We start from the raw sequence: 18,916 nt of genomic DNA, 5'->3' as shown, positions 1-18,916 counted from the left end.
AATCTTCTGCACAACAAAGGAAACATCAACAGAGTGAAGAGACAGTCTATAGAATGGGAGAAAATATTTGCAAACCATACATCTGATAAGGGGTTTAATATCCAAAACATGTAAGGAATTCAAACGACTCAGCAAATACATACATACATACTTAAATAGATTCTTTACCATCGGAGCCACCAGGAAAGCCCACTTACATAGATACATACACACATACACAACTGATTTAAAAAAACGGCTCAGGATCTGAATAGATAATTTTCTAAAGAAGACAGGCAAATAGCTAACTGATACATGAGAAGATACCCAGAATTACTAATTATGAAGGAAATGTAAGCCAAAAACCACAACAAGATGTAACCACACATTGTTAGGATGGCTATTATCAAAAGGACAAGAGACAACGAGTGTTGGTTAGGGTATAAAGAAAAGGGAACCCTTGTTCACTGTTGATAGGAATGTGGATCATTATAGCCATTATGCAAAACAGAATGGAGGTTCCTCAAAAATTAAAAATACAAATGCCATAAGACCCAGTAATTCTACTTTTGGTTGTATATACAAAGGAATTAACTTAATATCTTGAAGAGATATCTGCACTTTCACTTTCATTGCAGCATTATTCACAATAACCAAGATAAAGAAACAATGTAAGTATCCATCAACAGATGAAGAAAAAAAAATGTGATAAACCTACACACATATATACACAAGAGGTTGTTGCCAGGAGCTAGGCTAGAGGAAATGGTGGTGATGGTGTGTTGATCAAAGGGTACAAACTTTCAGTTAAGCAAGATGAGTAAGTTCTGGAGATTTAATACATAGCATGGTGACTGTAGTTAATAATACTGTATTTTATACTTGAAATTTGCTAAGAGACTAGATCTAAAGTGCTCTCACCAAAAAACCAAAAAAGATTACTGTCAGGTGATGGAAATGTTAATTAGCTTGATTGTGGTAATTATTTCATAATGTATATGTAGGTCAATATATCACATTGTATAACAAATATATACAATTTTTATTTGGCAATTGTACTTTAATAAAGCTGGAAAACACCCAATTTATATTCTTTCAACAAATACTGGGTTTCCCCACCTAATTAGCATAGGATGTTATTATATTATAAAATTATTGCTGTTGTATTTGGGCAATGGGTAGAAAAAGAACATATCAGCATATTTTATTTATTTAAAAATTAAACTTTATTTTAAATTAGTAGTACATGTATATGCTTTAAAATGTTCAAGTGATACAGAAGCATGAAAATTAACTTTCTAGCCAGCCCCATCTTAAACACTTAGGTTTCTTCCCCAGAGCAACCAGAGACACAGACTTACAGCATATTTAATAATTTCCTAAATAACAGACATTCAGGTTACTTCCAATCCTCTGCTATTACAAATAGTACAGTAAAAAGAACATCATAGTTGATAAACAATTTTCCACAAGTGAGTATATGTAGAACCAAAAGTAGAATCGCTGGATCAGATGCATTTAGCATATGAATATATTTGCCATATGATTTACTCTTGATATTGATCCTGTGTTTGCCCATTGTATTTTAGGATAGCTTCTATGTTCCTTCAGAGAAGGCAATGGCAACCCACTCCAGTACTCTTGCCTGGAAAATCCCATGGACAGAGGAGCCTGGTAGGCTGCAGTCCATGGGGTCGCTAAGAGTCGGACACGACTGAGCTACTTCACTTTCACTTCTCACTTTCATGCATTGGAGAAGGAAATGGCAACCCACTCCAGTGTTCTTGCCTGGAGAATCCCAGGGACGGGGAAGCCTGGTGGGCTGCTATCTATGGGGTCGCACAGAGTCGGACATGACTGAAGTGACTTAGCATCTATGTTCCTTAAAATGAATGCCAAGGCTCTGCATAATTTGGCCCCATTGGGCAGCTCTTTTATTATCACTTCCCATTTAGAAATTGATGCAAACCATACTAATTTCTTTTGGTTCTTCAAATACGCCAAACTCCCCTTTACTCTAAGCCTTCCAACATGTATGTTCTCTCTGCCTGGTTTACTCTTCCCTCAAATCTTGACGAGGCGAACTCTTTAGCATCAGTCAGGTTATAGCTCAGATTATATATAGTCGGATGATACCCCCATTAAGAAACCTTCCCAGATCTTCCAGGTCTAGATCAGGTACTAATGTGTCCTAGAGCACTCTGTGCTTGTCCTATTATGCCACTTACTATACTACTAAAAAAAACATTTCCCAGTGAGTTTGATGAGGCTAAGGTCTTAGCTTGTTCACCACTGGGTCCCTAGTGTTCCAAACAGTGATCAATAAACATTTCATTCAATAACTAGTTGGTACTTAATAAACATTTATTATTATGAATGAATGAACAAAAAGGAGTTTAGACTTTAGTAGTTCCTCACTTGTGAAACAGAAGAGGCCCCTGAAGGTCAAGGAACAGAATCTAGAGTAAGGTGAGGTTGCATAAGTAATACACTACAGAGCCAACAGGCATCTTCTGCCTGTACATCTGCATCTGCTTATGATATTTTGAGGAGCCTTATACAAAAGGGAGCTGACAGTTCATCACTTAACCAACATAGTAACCTTCTTATCCTTCACTTTTTGAAACCAAATGTATGTTCCTAATCCTTACTGAACCTCTTCATGGACACTAATGAAAAGGCTCATTTGACCATCCAAACTGAAACCCTGAGTATTTAATGACTGAGACGTCATCTAATTGTCTAAAATTATCCTAGCCATTATCATTATATTATAGAAATCAGGAATAGTTAGGGGCAAATTATAACAATTAGACCATCTATTCTAGTACTTCAACATTTTTTTCTTACCCTAAAATACTCTGAGGGATATGATATAATCTCATCAGTAATAGTACTACCTCACTGTAGTTTTCTTAATGGGGTGCAAAGTGGTCAGAATTTTCAGGAGTGTGTATACTTTGAATAGACTACTTACTTAATATTGAATCTCTTAAACCTGAGTTGAGAATCACTGATTCTAGTCTAACCTTTAGAAAAAGCTAATATCTGAGAAGTGAAACTAAGACTTGAAGTTCATTACTAGCATAACTACTAGTGGCAGAGCTGGGACTGAAATCCTGGCCTCCTGGCTTAGGGTTCATCATTTTCCCTAATACTGAGAAACAAATAACTAGAAGGAATTTAAGAGAGTGAGGCAGACCAGAAATACCTTTAGAGAACCCCAGGTCATTTAGGCCCATGACTTCATTTAGGCAAGTAAGATATTCCTCAAAGATACCTTACTTTTACAGAATTTTTCAAGTGGGAGGTGGATGTGTTCACAGTTTAACTTATATGATGCTTTATTGCTTATGTTTTTTTATAATAAGTATTATTTTTGTAATTAAAAAAAATCTCATAAATCTTTTTAAGTGGCCTAATATTTAACTGGGGATACCCTGGCAGCTCTGACAGTAAAGAATCTGCCTATAGTGCAGGAGACCTGGGTTCGGTCCCTGGATTGGGAAGATCCCCTGGAGAAGGAAATGGCAATCCACTCCAGTATTCTTGCCTGGAAAATTCCATGGATGGAGGAGCCTGGCAGGCTACAGTACATGGGATAACAAGGAGTCCGACAAGACTGAGCAACTAATACTTTCTTTCACTTAATATTTAACTAACTTCTATACCCAGTTCACTTTAGGACTTGAGTGCTAAGGACAGGAGTTTGATAGCTGTACCAATTTCATCCCAAGTGGCACTAGTGGTAAAGAACCCTGTTGTCAATGCAAGAGACTTAAGGGACTTAATCCTGAGTCAGGAAGATCCCCTGGAGGAGGGCATCCAGGGGATCCAGTATTCTTGCCTGGAGAATCCCATGGACAGAGGAGCCTAGTGGGCTACAGTCCATAGGATCCCACAGAGATGGACACAACTGAAGGGACTTAGCCCACACACACCAACTTCAGAGCCTGGTACATCTTATAAGTAGTTGGCACTCTAAAAATTACTGTTAACTCAGTGTCAGTGTGAAAGCTTGTTGAGATAATTTATTGCAAGGCTAGTTCCATGAATGAAAATATAGCTTTAAATTGCTATTTTGGAGTGTGACCAAGCTAAGATGTTTTATCTTACTTAATATCTTATTTGATAGTAATATAAAGCTCCTTTCCAGACTGTTGTGCTGTGGGGACTTAAGCTGTTGGCTTTAATGACCAGTAGGCAACCTTAGGGACTGTAGAAATGAACAATCCTGTTAAAGTCTACACTCATGGTAAACCCTGAAAACCTTTAATTTTGTCTTGTAAAAAAGTCGCTAGGACTATCAGCTCTCAAAACAATTTTCATCTCTCTCATTTGATAATAGCACAGTGATAACTCACTCAGTTCAGTTCAGTCGCTCAGTCGTGTCCGACTCTTTGCAACCCCATGAATCGCAGCACACCAGGCCTCCCTGTCCATCACTATCTCCCGGAGTTCACTCAAACTCACTTCCATCGAGTCAGTGATGCCATCCAGCCATCTCATCCTCTGTCGTCCCCTTCTCCTCCTGCCCCCAATCCCTCCTAGCATCAGAGTCTTTTCCAATGAGTCAACTCTTTTCATGAGGTGGCCAAAGTACTGGAGTTTCAGCTTTAGCATCATTCCTTCCAAAGAACACCCAGGGCTGATCTCCTTTAGAATGGACTGGTTGGATCTCCTTGCAGTCCAAGGGATTCTCAAGAGTCTTCTCCAACACCACAGTTCAAAAGCATCAATTCTTCGGTGCTCAGCTTTCTTCACAGTCCAATTCTCACATCCATACATGACCACAGGGAAAACCATAGCCTTGACTAGACGAAACTTTGTTGGCAAAGTAATGTCTCTGCTTTTGAATATGCTGTCTAGGCTGGTTATAACTTTCCTTCCAAGGAGTAAGTGTCTTTTAATTTCATGGCTGCAATCACCACCTGCAGTGATTTTGGAGCCCAAAAAATAAAGTCTGACACTGTTTCCACTGTTTCCCCATATATTTCCCATGAAGTGATGGGACCAGATGCCATGATCTCACTAAAAGGCAGTAAATACAAGAGCAACAGTATAAGTGAAGTCACTCAGTCATGTCTGAGTCTTTGTGACCCCATGGACTGTAGCCTGTCAGGCTCCTCCGTCCATGGGATTTTCCAAGCAAGAATACTGGAGTGGTTTGCCATTTCCTTCTCCAGGGGATCTTCCTGACCCAGGGATCAAACCTGGGTCTCCCACATTGCAGGCATACTCTTTACCATCTGAGACACCAGGGAATCCCTATAAAAACTGGAGTGGGTTGCCATGCTCTCCTCCAGAGAATCTTACCAACCCAGGGATCAAAGGCTGGTCTCCCACACTGTGGGTGGATTCTTTGTCATCTGAACCACCAGGGAAACCCCAAAATAAGCACTTAATCAGCAAGTAGTAAAAGTGAAAGTCGATCAGTCATGATCTACTCTTTATGACACAGACCAGAATACTGTAGTGGGTAGCCTTTCCCTTCCCCAGGGATCTTGCCAACTCAGGCATCAAACCCAGGGCTCCCACATTGCAGGTGGATTCTTTACCAGCTGAGCCACAAGGGAAGCCCAAGAATAGTAGAGTGGGTAGGCTATCCCTTCTCCAGCAGATCTTCCTGACCCAAGAATCCAACTGGGGTCTCCTGCATTGCAGGTGGATTTTTTACCAACTGAAATACTAGGGAAGTCCAGTACTTCCTGAGAGTACTTCTTAATTCTAGCTAACATTTGTATAGGCAGAAGTTTGTTCCTTTGAGATCACAGACTTTCATGTCGACCTGTATCAACTTAATGGTGAAAGTGAACGTGAAGTCAGTCAGTCGTGTCCGACTCTTTGTGACCCCATGGACTGTAGCCCACCAGGCTCCTCCATCCATGGAATTTTCTAGGCAAGAGTACTGGAGTGGGTTGCCATTTCCTTCTTCAGGGAATCTTCCCGACCTGGGGATCGAATCTGGGTCTCCTGCATTGCAGGCAGACACTTTACTGTCTGAGCCACCAGGGAATCCTAATGGTAGCTATGTCTTATTGCATTATTATTTTTAAGAAACAAAGGGTATATTTCAACCTCATTTTTCCCCTTTACTCCTTTATAAAAGCAAAAACAACAACAACAACAACAACAACAAAAAACTAACCTTTTTCAGTCTATCCAAAGGTAAAGAAAGCTATGAAGAAGAGATACTGAAAAAAAAAAGAGACACATGTACACAACCAGCCAGCTGTGGTATGGAAGAGAGTGACATGGAAGTGTACACATGTGATCATTTCAAGTGATGAGGTAGGCCATAGCTTGAGGCTTGGAGTCTTCTTACTATGGGCTTGGATAGTACAAAAGGGACAATCTGGCTGAGAGAACCTCTGTAGAAATTAGAATGGCTATTCATATATTAATGATCATGAATGCCTAAAATGCCTCAGAGACCATGCTACTATATTCATTTCCTAGAGAGAATTTAGTAACAGTTGTTAATTTCTGAAGCATTTTTGCATACCTTAACACTTTTGGTCATTACAATGACTGCATGAGGTAAGCAAGCCTAATTATTCCCATTTTATAGCTAGGGAAACTGAGGCCCAGAGGAAGGTCACTCCTCTAAGATCACATGGATAATAATGTAGCAGTAAATTAGGATCAGGGTCCAGAAATTATTATTCAATCTAATACCTTTTCTATTATACAATGATACACTTTTATTCTTCTTCTCTTAATAGGACAGAAACATGGAGGGATGGCAGGTGTGGAAAAACATTAATATTGTGATTGATTTCTGAAAATGCTCCTACAGAAAGAGAACAGTTGGTTTTACAGTAACATTTATAAAACATGGACACTACCTTTGTTGGAATTCTGGATTCATGTTATTTAATTCTAAGATCTCATGGCCCTCTGAATATATTCCACAATTTATTCTAACTAGAAAATTAAGTTCTGCAGATTTCTGGAGTACCCTGAAAGAGATGATCAAGCAAGCAGACTAGAACTATTATTACTTCAGAAATATATCAAAAAGATAGATTTCAGCAAGAAATCCTGGCACAAATTTTTGGAACTGTCATCACTCACAACACCTTCAATGAAGATATCCTACTTTCTTTGTAGAACAATGACTACTGAAAGGCCTCATATAATTAGCAAAAATGAAATTAAAACCGATTTCAATAGCATACTGTCTTGATGACTGTAGCTTTGTAGTATAGCCTGAAGTCCCGAAGTTTGATTCCTCCAGTTCCATTCTTCTTTTTCAAGATTGCTTTGGCTTTCTGAACTTTTTTGTGTTTCCATACAAACTGTGAAAATATTTGTTCTAGTTCTGTGAAAAATACCATTGGTAGCTTGATAGGGATTGCACTGAATCTATAGATTCTTTGGGTAGTATACTGATTTTCAGTATATTAATTCTTCCAATCCACAAACATGGTATATTTCTCCATCTATTTGTGTCATCTTTGATTTCTTTCATCAGTGTTTTATAGTTTTTTATATATAGGTCTTTTGTTTCTTTAGGTAAATTTATTCCTAAGTATTTTATTCTTTTCATTGCAATGGTGAATAGGATTGTTTCCTTAATTTCTCTTTCTGTTTTTTCATTGTTAGTGTATAGGAATGCAAGGGATTTCTGTGTGTTAATTTATATCCTGCAACTTTACTATATTCATTGATCAGCTCTAGTAATTTTCTGGTGGTGTCTTTAGGGTTTTCTACATAGAGGATCATGTCATGTGCAAACAGTTAGAGTTTTACTACTTCTTTTCCAAATTGGATTCTGTTTATTTCTTTTTCTTCTCTGATTGCTGTGGCTAGGACGTCTAAAACTGTGTTGAATAGTAGTGGTGAGAGTGGGCATCCGTGTCTTGTTCCTGATTTTAGACTACACTACAAAATCTACAGTCATCAAGACAGTATGGTACTGGCACAAAGACAGAAATATAGATCAATGGAACAAAATAGAAGAGATAAATCCATGCACCTATGGGAACCTTATCTTTGACAAAGGAGGCAAAAATATACAACAGAGAAAAGACAATCTCTTTAACAAGTGGTGCTACGAAAACTGGTCAACCACTTGTAAAAGAATGAAACTAGAACATTCTCTAACACCATATGCAAAAATAAACTCAAAATGGATTAAATATCTAAATGCAAGGTCAGAAACTATAAAACTCTTAGAGGAAAACATAGGCAGAACACTCTCTGACATAAATCACAGCAAGATCCTCTATGACCCACCTCCCAGGGTAATGGAAATAAAAAAAAAGATAAACAAATGGGACCTAATTAAACTTAAAAGCTTTTGCACAATGAAGGAAACTATGCTACTGCTAAGTCGCTTCAGTTGTGTCCAACTCTGTGCGACCACATAGATGGCAGCCCACCAGGCTCCATCGTCCCTGGGATTCTCCAGGCAAGAACACTGGAGTGGGTTGCCATTTCCTTCTCCAGAAGGAAACTATAAGCAAGGTTAAAAGGCCGCCTTCAGAATGGGAGAAAATAATAGCAAACGAAACAACTGACAAAGAATTAATCTCCAAAATATACAAGCATCTCATGCGGCTCAATACCCAAAAAATAAACGACCCAATCAAAAAGTGGGCCAAAGAACTAAGAGACATTTCTCCAAAGAAGACATACAGATGGCTAACACATGAAAAGATGCTCAACATCACTCATTATCAGAGAAATGCAAATCAAAACCACAATGAGGTACCATCTCACACCAGTTAGCATGGCTGCCATCAAAAAGTCTACTAACAATAAATGCTGGAGAAGTTGTGGAGAAAAGGGAAACCTCTTACTCTAGTGGTGGGAATGCAAACTAGTAAAGACACTATGAGACCAATTTGGAGATTCCTTAAAAAACTGGAAATAGAACTGCCATACAACCCAGCAATCCCACTGCTGGACATACACACTGAGGAAACTAGAACTGAAAGAGCCACGTGTACCCTAATGTTCATTGCAGCACTGTTTACAATAGCTAGGACATGAAAGCAACCTAGATGTCCACTGGCAGATGAATGGATAAGGAAGTTGTGGTACATATACACAATGGAGTATTACTCAGCTATAAAAAAGAACACATTGGAGTCAATTCTAAGGAGGTGGATGAAACTGGATCCTATTATACAGAGTGAAGTAAGTCAGAAAGAGAAACACAAATATAGTATATTAATGCATATATATGGAATTTAGAAAGATGGTAATGATGACCCCATATGCAAGACAGCAAAAGATACACAGATGTAAAGAACAAACTTTTGGACTCTGTGGGAGAAGGCGAGGGTGGGATGATTTGAGAGGATAGCATTGAAACATGCATATTACCATATGTTAAATAGATGACCAGTGCAAGTTTGATGCATGAAGCAAGACACTCAAAGCTGGTATTCCAGGACACCCCTGAGGGATGGGGTGTGGAGAGAAGTGGGGAGGGGGTTCAAGATGGGGGGATACATGTACACCTGTGGCTGATTCGTGTCAATGTATGGCACAAACCACAACAATATTGTAAAGTAATTAGCCTCCAATTAAAATAAATTAATTCAAAAAACCTGATATCAAATACTTTTGGCCAACTCAAAATAGGAGTTGGAGTAAAAAAGTTTATGGTAAAGATGTAGTTTAAAAAAAAAAGACTTCACTCATTTTCTCAGTCATAAAGTACCAAGATTTATGTTGGAGGAGACCTAACCCTGTGTTTGGGACTCTGGCTTCCTGTTTGATGCATTCATTTATAGAGCAATGCAAAGGAAGAGAATGAAATGAATCTAATCTTTTCGAGAATGGTGGGTCAGAAAGATTGGATGTAGCCTCTGATTTTTTTTAATGCAAGATAGACTTAGCAGCAGCAGCAGCAGACTATGTGTTATGGTTACCAAAGGGGAAAGGTGGAGGGGAGGGATAAATTAGGAATTTGGGAGTAACACATACACAGTACTACATATAAAATAGATAAACAACAAGGACTTACTGTATAGCACAGGGAACAGTACTGAATATTCTGTAATAACCTATATGGGAAAAGAATCTGGAAAAGATGTGTGTGTGTGTGTATATATATATATATATATATATATGTATGTATATATGTTATATGTATATTATAATTGAATTGCTTTGCTGTATACCTGAAACTAACACATTGTAAATAAACTACAATTAAATAAAAACAAATTTTAAAAAGAAAGACTATGTTTATGTTATGCTCCTAAGCAACTAGTTTAGTAGTCTGGTGAGAAAAGTAAAACAGTATGATTTATTTTTGGTGAACCTATGCAGGCTTCTATGTCCCTTGCTTTTCCTAAGTGTGAACAAACCATTTGTTAACACTTATTTTCTCTCACAGGGATTAGTGAAGATCATCAAGATTAATCCCATAAGTTCCTAGACAGAAAAAAATCTAGACTCCTTCCAACCCCTGCCCGTTTGTGTATTTGGTCATTCATTTAACAAATATTTGCAAGTCTTCTACATACTGTGTAAGGTAAAACTCCAAGACTCACCATCACCACCCTACTTTGCTTCATTTTTCCCTGTTGCCAATAAATGTATCTGCTCTCTCTTTAAAATGTAAATTTCTATGAGGGTATACTCATATTTATACTTCTGATAGGGCCTAGAAGTCTTGTTAAATGACAATAAAATAAAGTTTTGAGAAGTGAAATTAAAGGATAGTAACAGATCAAAAAATTAAAAAATTATACAAGGGATTAGAATTGATTTTCCTGGTCTCTTTTTAAACTTGTCTCTATTTTTGACCTCTGAAAAATGTTTTCTTCCTGAAATCACTGTTATGCTCTAAATGACTTTCTTTTGAAACTTGTCATGCAAACCTGAGCTACACAGCTAAATTTTTATTACATCAAGTAATTCGTCAATTTAGAAACAACACCTAATAGGCTTTTTTTTTTTTTTTTGCCTTAACTCACCCCTGCTCTGATTTACCTATCCCATCTGACCTCTTACTCTGTTCACATGGTTTATAGATTGACACATATTTTCAATGAGAAGTGCTTTATTTTTATAAAAGAGTCAGCTCCTTGTCTCAAGACCCACTGTCATGATATACAATGTAGACTTGTATACCCAGCTACCTCTTTAACATATATACTTGGTGTCTAATAGATATTTCAAACTTAGCATGCCTAACTGAATTCTTAATTCCTTCCTTACACCCCTTTAACCTCCTATTCTTTTGTTTTTCCCATCTCAGAAATGGCAACTCTATTAGTCTACTTCCATAGGTTCAAAACTGTAGGGTCATCATTGGCTCTTATCTTTCTTTCATACAACTTTCCTAGTGAACCTCCAATCCTGTCAGCTATTCCACCAAAGATTTGTCTAAAATCTGACTACACTTCCCCACCTGCACTGACTGCCTCCATCTTCGTCTAAACCATCATCATCTCTCACCTGGATTATTGCTACATTCCCCTACATGACTTCCTGCTTCTGTCCTTTCTGCAGCAGCCAGAGGGATTCTGTTACAACTTAAGTCAGATCCTGTTACTCTTCTGTTCAAAATTCTTCAATGGTTCCCCATCTGGTGCAGGGTAGAGATGAGAGTCCTTACCATGGCCTACAACACAGCTCTAGATTTGACTTCACTCCCTGACCTCATCTCCTTCCCTCTTGCTCTTCCTTGCTCACTCTATTCCCAGCCACACTGATCTTTCTGGAACATATCAAGCATTCTTATCCTTTAGAGCATTTGTATGTACTGCTTATCTTCTCCACTCAACATGCAGATATTCACATGGCTAAGACTTTCATTTCATTCAGCTCTCTTCTCACATGTTTCCTTATAAGAGGACCTTGCCTAATCCCCTTACAAAACAATTCATCACACTCTCTCCTTCTTGCCCTGCTATATTTTTCTCTACAACACTTATCACCACCAATTCTGTTTATCATCTGTCTTGATACACTGGAAGGTAAGCTTTCTGAGGGCAACAAGAAATATTTATTGAGAGTCTATTATGTCCTTTCCTGGACAATGAGGATGTAAATGTAAATAAATACCAATATCCTTATGGCATCTTCATTGTACTATTATAGAAACTGCTGTATTTTCTCAGGAAATATTTGATGAATGTTTTGAATAAATATAGCATATACTCCGGAGAAAGCAATGGCACCCCACTCCAGTACACTTGCCTGGAAAATCCCATGGACAGAGGAGCCTGGTAGGCTGCAATCCATGGGGTTGCTAAGAGTCGGACACGACTGAGAGACTTCACTTTCTCTTTTCACCTTCATGCATTGGAGAGGGAAATGGCAACCCACTCCAGTGTTCTTGCCTGGAGAATCCCAGGGATGGGGGAGCCTGGTGGGCTGCCATCTCTGGGGTCGCACAGAGTCAGACATGACTGAAGCGACTTAGCAGCAGCAGCAGCATATACTCAGCAGAATAACAGGAATGGTTCAAATATAAAGGAGATTTGGATTGGCTTGTCATTATTTTAATTCACTGGGTCACACACCACATATAAATAAATGGTTCTATAGCCGGCCAGGTGAAAGGTTGGAAAACTAATCAAATCCCAGAACCCCCAAGCATTCTATACTCCTAACTCTAAGGAGCTCTTGTACTCCTTCCAGCTATACTATTTGGGGGACTGGAATGCAAAAGAAGGAAGTCAAGAGATACCTGGAGTAACAGGCAACTTTGGCCTTGGAGTACAAAATGAGAGTTTTGCCAAGAGAACACAATGGTCATAGCAAACACCCTCTTCTAACAACACAAGAGAAGACTCTACACATGGACATCACCAGATGGTCAATAGCAAAATCAGATTAATTATATTCTTTACAGCCAAAGATGGAGAAGCTGTATACAGTCAGCAAAAACAAGACCTGGAGCTGACTTGGCTCCAGACTGTGTCTCAGATCATGAGCTTCTTATTGAAAAATTCAGACTTAAATTTAAGAAAGTAGGGAAAACCTCTAGACCATTCAGATATGACCTAAATCAAATCCCTTATGATTATACAGTGGGAGTGACAAATAGATTTAAAGGATTAGATCTGATAGACAGAGTGCCTGAAGAACTATGAACAGAGGTTCGTGACACTGTACAGGAGGCAGTGATCAAGAGCATTCCCAAGAAAAAGAAATGGAAAAGGGCAAAATGGTTGTCTGAGGAGGCCTTACAAATAGCTGAGAAAAGAAGAGAAGTGAAAGGCAAAGGAGAAAAGGGAAGATATACCATTTGAATGTAGATTTCCAAAGAATAGCAAGGAGAGATAAGAAAGCCTTCCTCAGTGATCAGTGCAGAGGAAAACAATAGAATGGGACAGACTAGAGATCTCTTCAAGAAAATTAGAGATACCAAGGGAACATTTCATACAAAGATGGACACAATAAAGGATAGAAATGGTATGGACCTAACAGAGGCAGAAGACATTAAGAAGAGGTGGCAAGAATACAAAGAAGAACTATACAAAGAAGATCTTCATGACCCAGATAATCACGATGGTGTGATCACTCACCTAGAGCCAGACATCCTGGAATGTGAAGTCAAGTGGGCCTTAGAAAGCATCACTACGAACAAAGCTAGTGGAGGTGATGGAATTCCAGTTGAGCTATTTCAAATCTTAAAAGACAATGCTGTGAAAGTGCTACAGTCAATATGCCAGCAAATTTGGAAAACTCAGCAGTGGCCACAGCACTGGAAAAAGTCAGTTTTCATTCCAATCCCAAAGAAAGGCAATGCCACAGAATGTTCAAACTACCACACAATTGCATTCATCTCACACGCTAGTAAAGTAATGCTCAAAATTCTCCAAGGCAGGCTTCAACAGTACATGAACTGTGAACTTCCAGATGTTCAAGATGGTTTTAGAAAAGGCACAGGAACAAGAGATCAAATTTCCAACATCCATTGGATCATTGAAAAAGCAAGAGCATACCAGAAAAACATCTACTTCTTCTTTATTGATTACACCAAGGCTTTGACTGTGTAGATGACAACAAACTGTGGAAAATTCTTCAAGAGATGGGAATAGCAGACCAATTTACCTACCTCATGAGAAATCTGTATGCAGGTCAAGAAGCAACAGGTAGAACTGGACATGGAACAAGACTGGTTCCAAATTGGGAAAGGATTACGTCAAGGCTATATATTGTCACCCTGCTTATTTAACTTATATGCAGAGTACATCATGTGAAATGTTGGGCTGGATGAAGCATAAGCTGGAATCTAGATTGCCTGGAAAAATATCAATAAGCTCAGCTACGCAGATGACATCACCCTTATGGCAGAAAGTGAAGAAGAACTAAAGAGCCTCTTGATAAAAGTGAAAGAGGAGAGTGAAAAATCTGGCTTAAAACTGAACATTCAAAAAACAAGGATCATGGCATCTGGTCCCATCACTTCATGGCAAATAGATGGGGAAACCAGGGAAAACAGTGAGAAACTTTTTTTGGGGGGGCTCCAAAATCAATGCAGATGGTGACTGCAGCCATGAAATTAAAAGATACTTGCCCCTTGGAAGAAAAGCTATGACAAACCTAGACAGCATATTGGAAAGTAGAGACCTTTCCTTGACAACAAAGGTCCATCTAGTCAAAGCTATGGTTTTTGCAGTAGTCATGTATGGATGTGAGTGTTGGACTATAAAGAAAACTGAGCATCAAAGAATTGATGTTTTTGCACTGTGGTGTTGGAGAAGACTCTTGAGGGTCCCTTGGACTGCAAGGAGATCAAACCAGTCAATCTTGAAGGAAATCAGTCCTGAATATTCACTGGAAAGACTGATGCTGAAGCTGAAACTGCAATCCTTTGGCCACCTGATGAGAAGAACTGACTCCTTGGAAAAGACCCTGATGCTGGGAAAGACTGAAGGCAGGAGGAAAGGACAACAGAGGATGAAATGGTTTAATGGCATCATGGACTCAATGGACTTGAGTTTGAGCAAGCTCCAGGAGTTGGTGATGGACAGGGAAGCCTGGCATGCTGCAGTCCACGGCATCGCAAAGAGTGAGACATGACTGAGCAACTGAACCGAACTGAGGTACAACTGAATACAATTTAGAAGTGAACTGAAGTGAACTGAATCTGTTTAAAGAAAATATCTGCTTGTGTTGATGTGTGGTAGAGGCCAATAAAATATTGTAGAGCAGTTGTCTTCTAATAATTGCATTTTGCTCTTTACTTCTCAATATTATACTAATATAATCTTTGAAGATTAAAATATATATATATATATCTATATATATATCTATATATATCTATATATCTAGGATTGCACAACCAGTTTGATGTAGGCACAAAGTGAGCAGCATCTAGTGACTGATGAGAGTATGAGATCAGGAGGAAATTAGACAAGAAGTGCTAAAAATTAATAACAGAGACTTTGTCCTTCAACAGACGGAAAAACTATTTTGTTTCAAAACAGAGTAAAGACTTTAAAGAAGATCAGTAGCAGAGATTCTGGTGGTCAGATCCAGATAAAGTGGTTTGGGAGAGAGGAGGAAGTTGCCTTCTTTATGAGAAAACTTGGAAAGTCAGATGTATAGGTAAACTTTAAAAGCCACTGGACTGTAAAAGCCTCTGGGGAGAGGAAGGGAAGACCATGCCCACTACAGAAGGTGATATTGTTCTTATCACCTCTCTTCTCTCTTTTGTAACAATCAGGGAATATGAAAGATTTGGTGGTACTGGGAGTGGTTCAGAGGAAGAATTGAAGGTGGAAAGATCTACATACATCACAGAATAAGATAAGGAGAGGAAAGTGACCTTGATTCTTAGTTCCCAGTTTATATATAGGTTTCCCTGGTAGATCAGCTGGTAAAGAATCCGCCTGCAATGCAGGAGACCCTGGTTTGATTCCAAGGTCAGGAAGATCCCCTGGAGAAGGGATAGGCTACCTACTCCTGTTTTCTTGGGCTTCTCTGTGGCCCAGCTAGTAAAGAATCTGCCTGCAATGCAGGAGACCTGTGTTTGATCCCTGGATTGGGAAGATCCCCTGGGGAAGGGAAGGGCTACCCACTCCAGTATTCTGACCTGGAGAATTCCATGGACTGTAGAGTTAATGGGGTCACAAAGAGTCAGACATGACTGAGCGACTTTCGCTTTCCAAAGACTTCCAGGAAACTGGCAAAAAACAGATGTCAATAATGGGTGCCTCTTACTTCATGGACCGCATTTCATAGGTTCAAACTTGGTCATTAATTATATATAAAATATCTGCTCTAGAGAACAGCACCACTGGCTCAGTTCTCAGTTGAAGGGCTCAAAGCTGTTGCCAACTCCATTGACTAGAAACACCTGTGTGTGTGTGTGTGTGTGTGTGTGTGTGTGTGTGTGTGTGTATTCAGTCACTCAGTTGTTACTGATTCTTCATGACACTTTGGACTATAGCCCACCAGGCTCCTCTGTCCATGGGGTTTTTCAGGCAAGAATGCTGGAATGGGTTGCCATTTCCTCCTCCAGGGGATCTTTCCAACCCAGTGTTTAAATCTGTGTCTCCTGCATTGCAGGGGGGTTCCTTACCCCTGAGCCTTCAGTGATGCTCAAGAAACACCCTAATTACCTTATTTCTGACTCTTGTCTTTATTACAGGTTGTTGTTCTAAACTCTTTTTCAGACTTCATCCAGCTTTACCTCTTCTTGTCTCAAATGACAAACTCTTGGCCCCAGTGCATCAATTGCTTATGCCATCTAGAACTGCTTCCATCATTGTACCTTTTTTACTCTGACAAATGTCAGCTTTAAAAAAATCTCATTTTCACTTTCATAAAGTCATATTGCTTTGTAACCCCCTAGAACATATATCTTTAGAAGATTCAGTCAGACATGTGCTGTCTTTGAATCTAGATGGCTTTACAATAGCCCAGAGCTATGCATTCTACAAACTCATATGCCAAAGAGGTATCATTCTATCAATTGACAGAAAGATGTTAAAATAGATCAGTTCAAAGATCCTGCCCAAGAAGTAGCTCAACATTTTTTTATGCCCCACAAAATGCACTGCTAGTTAACTTGAAACTGTTTCACCTTCAATACGGATGGTTTTCATGCCAAATCATAACTTAGCTAATGGGGCAATCAACATCATTGACTTATATTATAAACACCAACAACTTGCTAGATACTAGACTGGATTTTGGGGCTTTACAAAGAGAAATGAAACTCTGTAGTCGAAGAACTTACAGATAAATTCTAGAGGCCTGGTGGTGGTGGTGTAGTCACTAAGTTGTGTCTGACTCTTATGACAGAATGAACTGTAGCCTTCCAAGCTCCTTGGTCCATGGGATTCTCTAGGCAAGAATACTGGAGTTGGTTGCCATTTCCTTCTCCAGGGGGATCTTCCTGACCCAGGGATTGAACCTGGGTCTCCTGCATTGCAGGCAGATTCTTTACTGACTGTGCTACGAGGGAAGCCCCAGAGGCATGGTAGCTGATACCAATGAAGACATAATTATCATTGGATTTAACATATCATGTAAGTGCTACCATGGCACAATACTCTGTCAATTTCAAGAATAGGACTGAATTCTCTTGATGGTCTTAGTAGATATAGGATGTCCCTAGGAGAGATGAGGTCTTTATGGAGGGTGATCTTGAGAGGTACAAATGCCATCATGGCTCTCAGATACACTGTGAAAGGACTACAGGTATCTGGGATTGGAGGAGGGAGGATCTTTGTATAGGCAGCTAAGAGTAGATTAGGTAGGTTAGGCTGGGAAAATCTTCTGCAACCTTAAATCTATGGATAATATATGAGATGGTGAAGCACACTTGAAAAAGTAGTTTTTAGAATGGTATAGTCAAATACGTGATAAAGGATCACCCAAGCAGACTTACCATCTGCTCCTTCACTGCTTTTGCTTCTTTTATTGCGGCGAACACGCCTACTTTCCTCTTCAGAGTATGACTTTTCTTTAGGGATGAAGAAATTCACAAGGGCCATCTGAAAAATAAGGAGTAGCTAAGTTAAAGGTTGACCCAGTCAACTATTTTTGTTGTGGTTTAGTCACTAAGTCATATCGAACTCTTTTGCGACCCATGGACTGCAGCCCACCAGGCTCCTCTGTCCATAGAATTTTCCTGGCAAGAATACTGGAATGGGTTGCCATTTCCTTCTCCAGGGGATCTATCCAACCCAGGATCAAATCCATGTCTCCTGCTTTGGCAGGTAAATTCTTTACCACTGAGCCACCAGGGAAGCCCCAGTCAACAATAGCCAACAGAAAAAACTGGCTTTCTGTAGACAATCTGCCTTCACTTTCAATTCAGAGTGTCTAAGATAAATAGATAAAGATGTCGTACATATATATATAGATAGATAGATATGGAATGGAATATACAATGGAGTATTAGTTATTAAAAAGAATGAAACATTGCCATTTGCAGAAACAAGGATGGACCTAGAGATTATCATATTAAGTGAAGTAAGACAAAGACAAAATCATATGATATTGCTAATATGTGGAATCTTAAAAACAGATAAAAATGAGCTTATTTACAAAGCAGAACTAGAACCACAGATATAGAAAACAAACTTATGATTAAGAAAGGGGAAAGAGGGGGAGGGATAAATTAGGAGCTTGGGATTAAAGAACAAGCACCTACTGTATAGCCCAATGAACTATAAATATTTTGTAATAACCTGTAAGTGAAAAACCTTGAAATATATATATTCATCTGAACTACTGTGCTGTACATTTGAAACTAACACAATATTGTAAATCAACTATACTTTAAAAAAAAAAAGAAAACTCAGAGTGTCTAAAATCTAAGCTCACCCTTCCTTCCACTGTGCAAATTCTTTCATTTTTGATACCATTATTATTTTAATAATGTAGGCATGAAATTTTGGTTAATATCTTCTGCCCCTTTGTCATCTGCCCCAAATATCTAATGGGTAATCATTCAGACCTACTTGTCAATATAGTTCTAGGGTTCAGAGATCCCAGTCAT

General features: G+C 38.9%; 1 protein-coding gene across 4 annotated transcripts in view; it reads right to left on the bottom strand.

Moving 5' to 3' along the window:
• Positions 1-18,916, bottom strand: part of EDA (ectodysplasin A) — a 397,101-nt gene that overhangs the window by 99,492 nt on the left and 278,693 nt on the right. For all 4 annotated transcript variants that reach the window (XM_027533464.1, XM_027533465.1, XM_027533462.1 and 1 more), the window contains exon 2: positions 17,801-17,906. In XM_027533464.1, coding sequence (XP_027389265.1) covers positions 17,801-17,906 — 106 coding nt within the window. The remainder of the gene's footprint in view (positions 1-17,800; positions 17,907-18,916) is intronic.

Source organism: Bos indicus x Bos taurus, chromosome X (genome assembly GCF_003369695.1).
Source record: "Bos indicus x Bos taurus breed Angus x Brahman F1 hybrid chromosome X, Bos_hybrid_MaternalHap_v2.0, whole genome shotgun sequence".
NCBI lineage: Eukaryota > Metazoa > Chordata > Mammalia > Artiodactyla > Bovidae > Bos > Bos indicus x Bos taurus.
The sequence above is the reverse complement of the archived record's forward strand: the minus strand, read 5'-3'. Positions and strand labels throughout refer to the sequence as shown.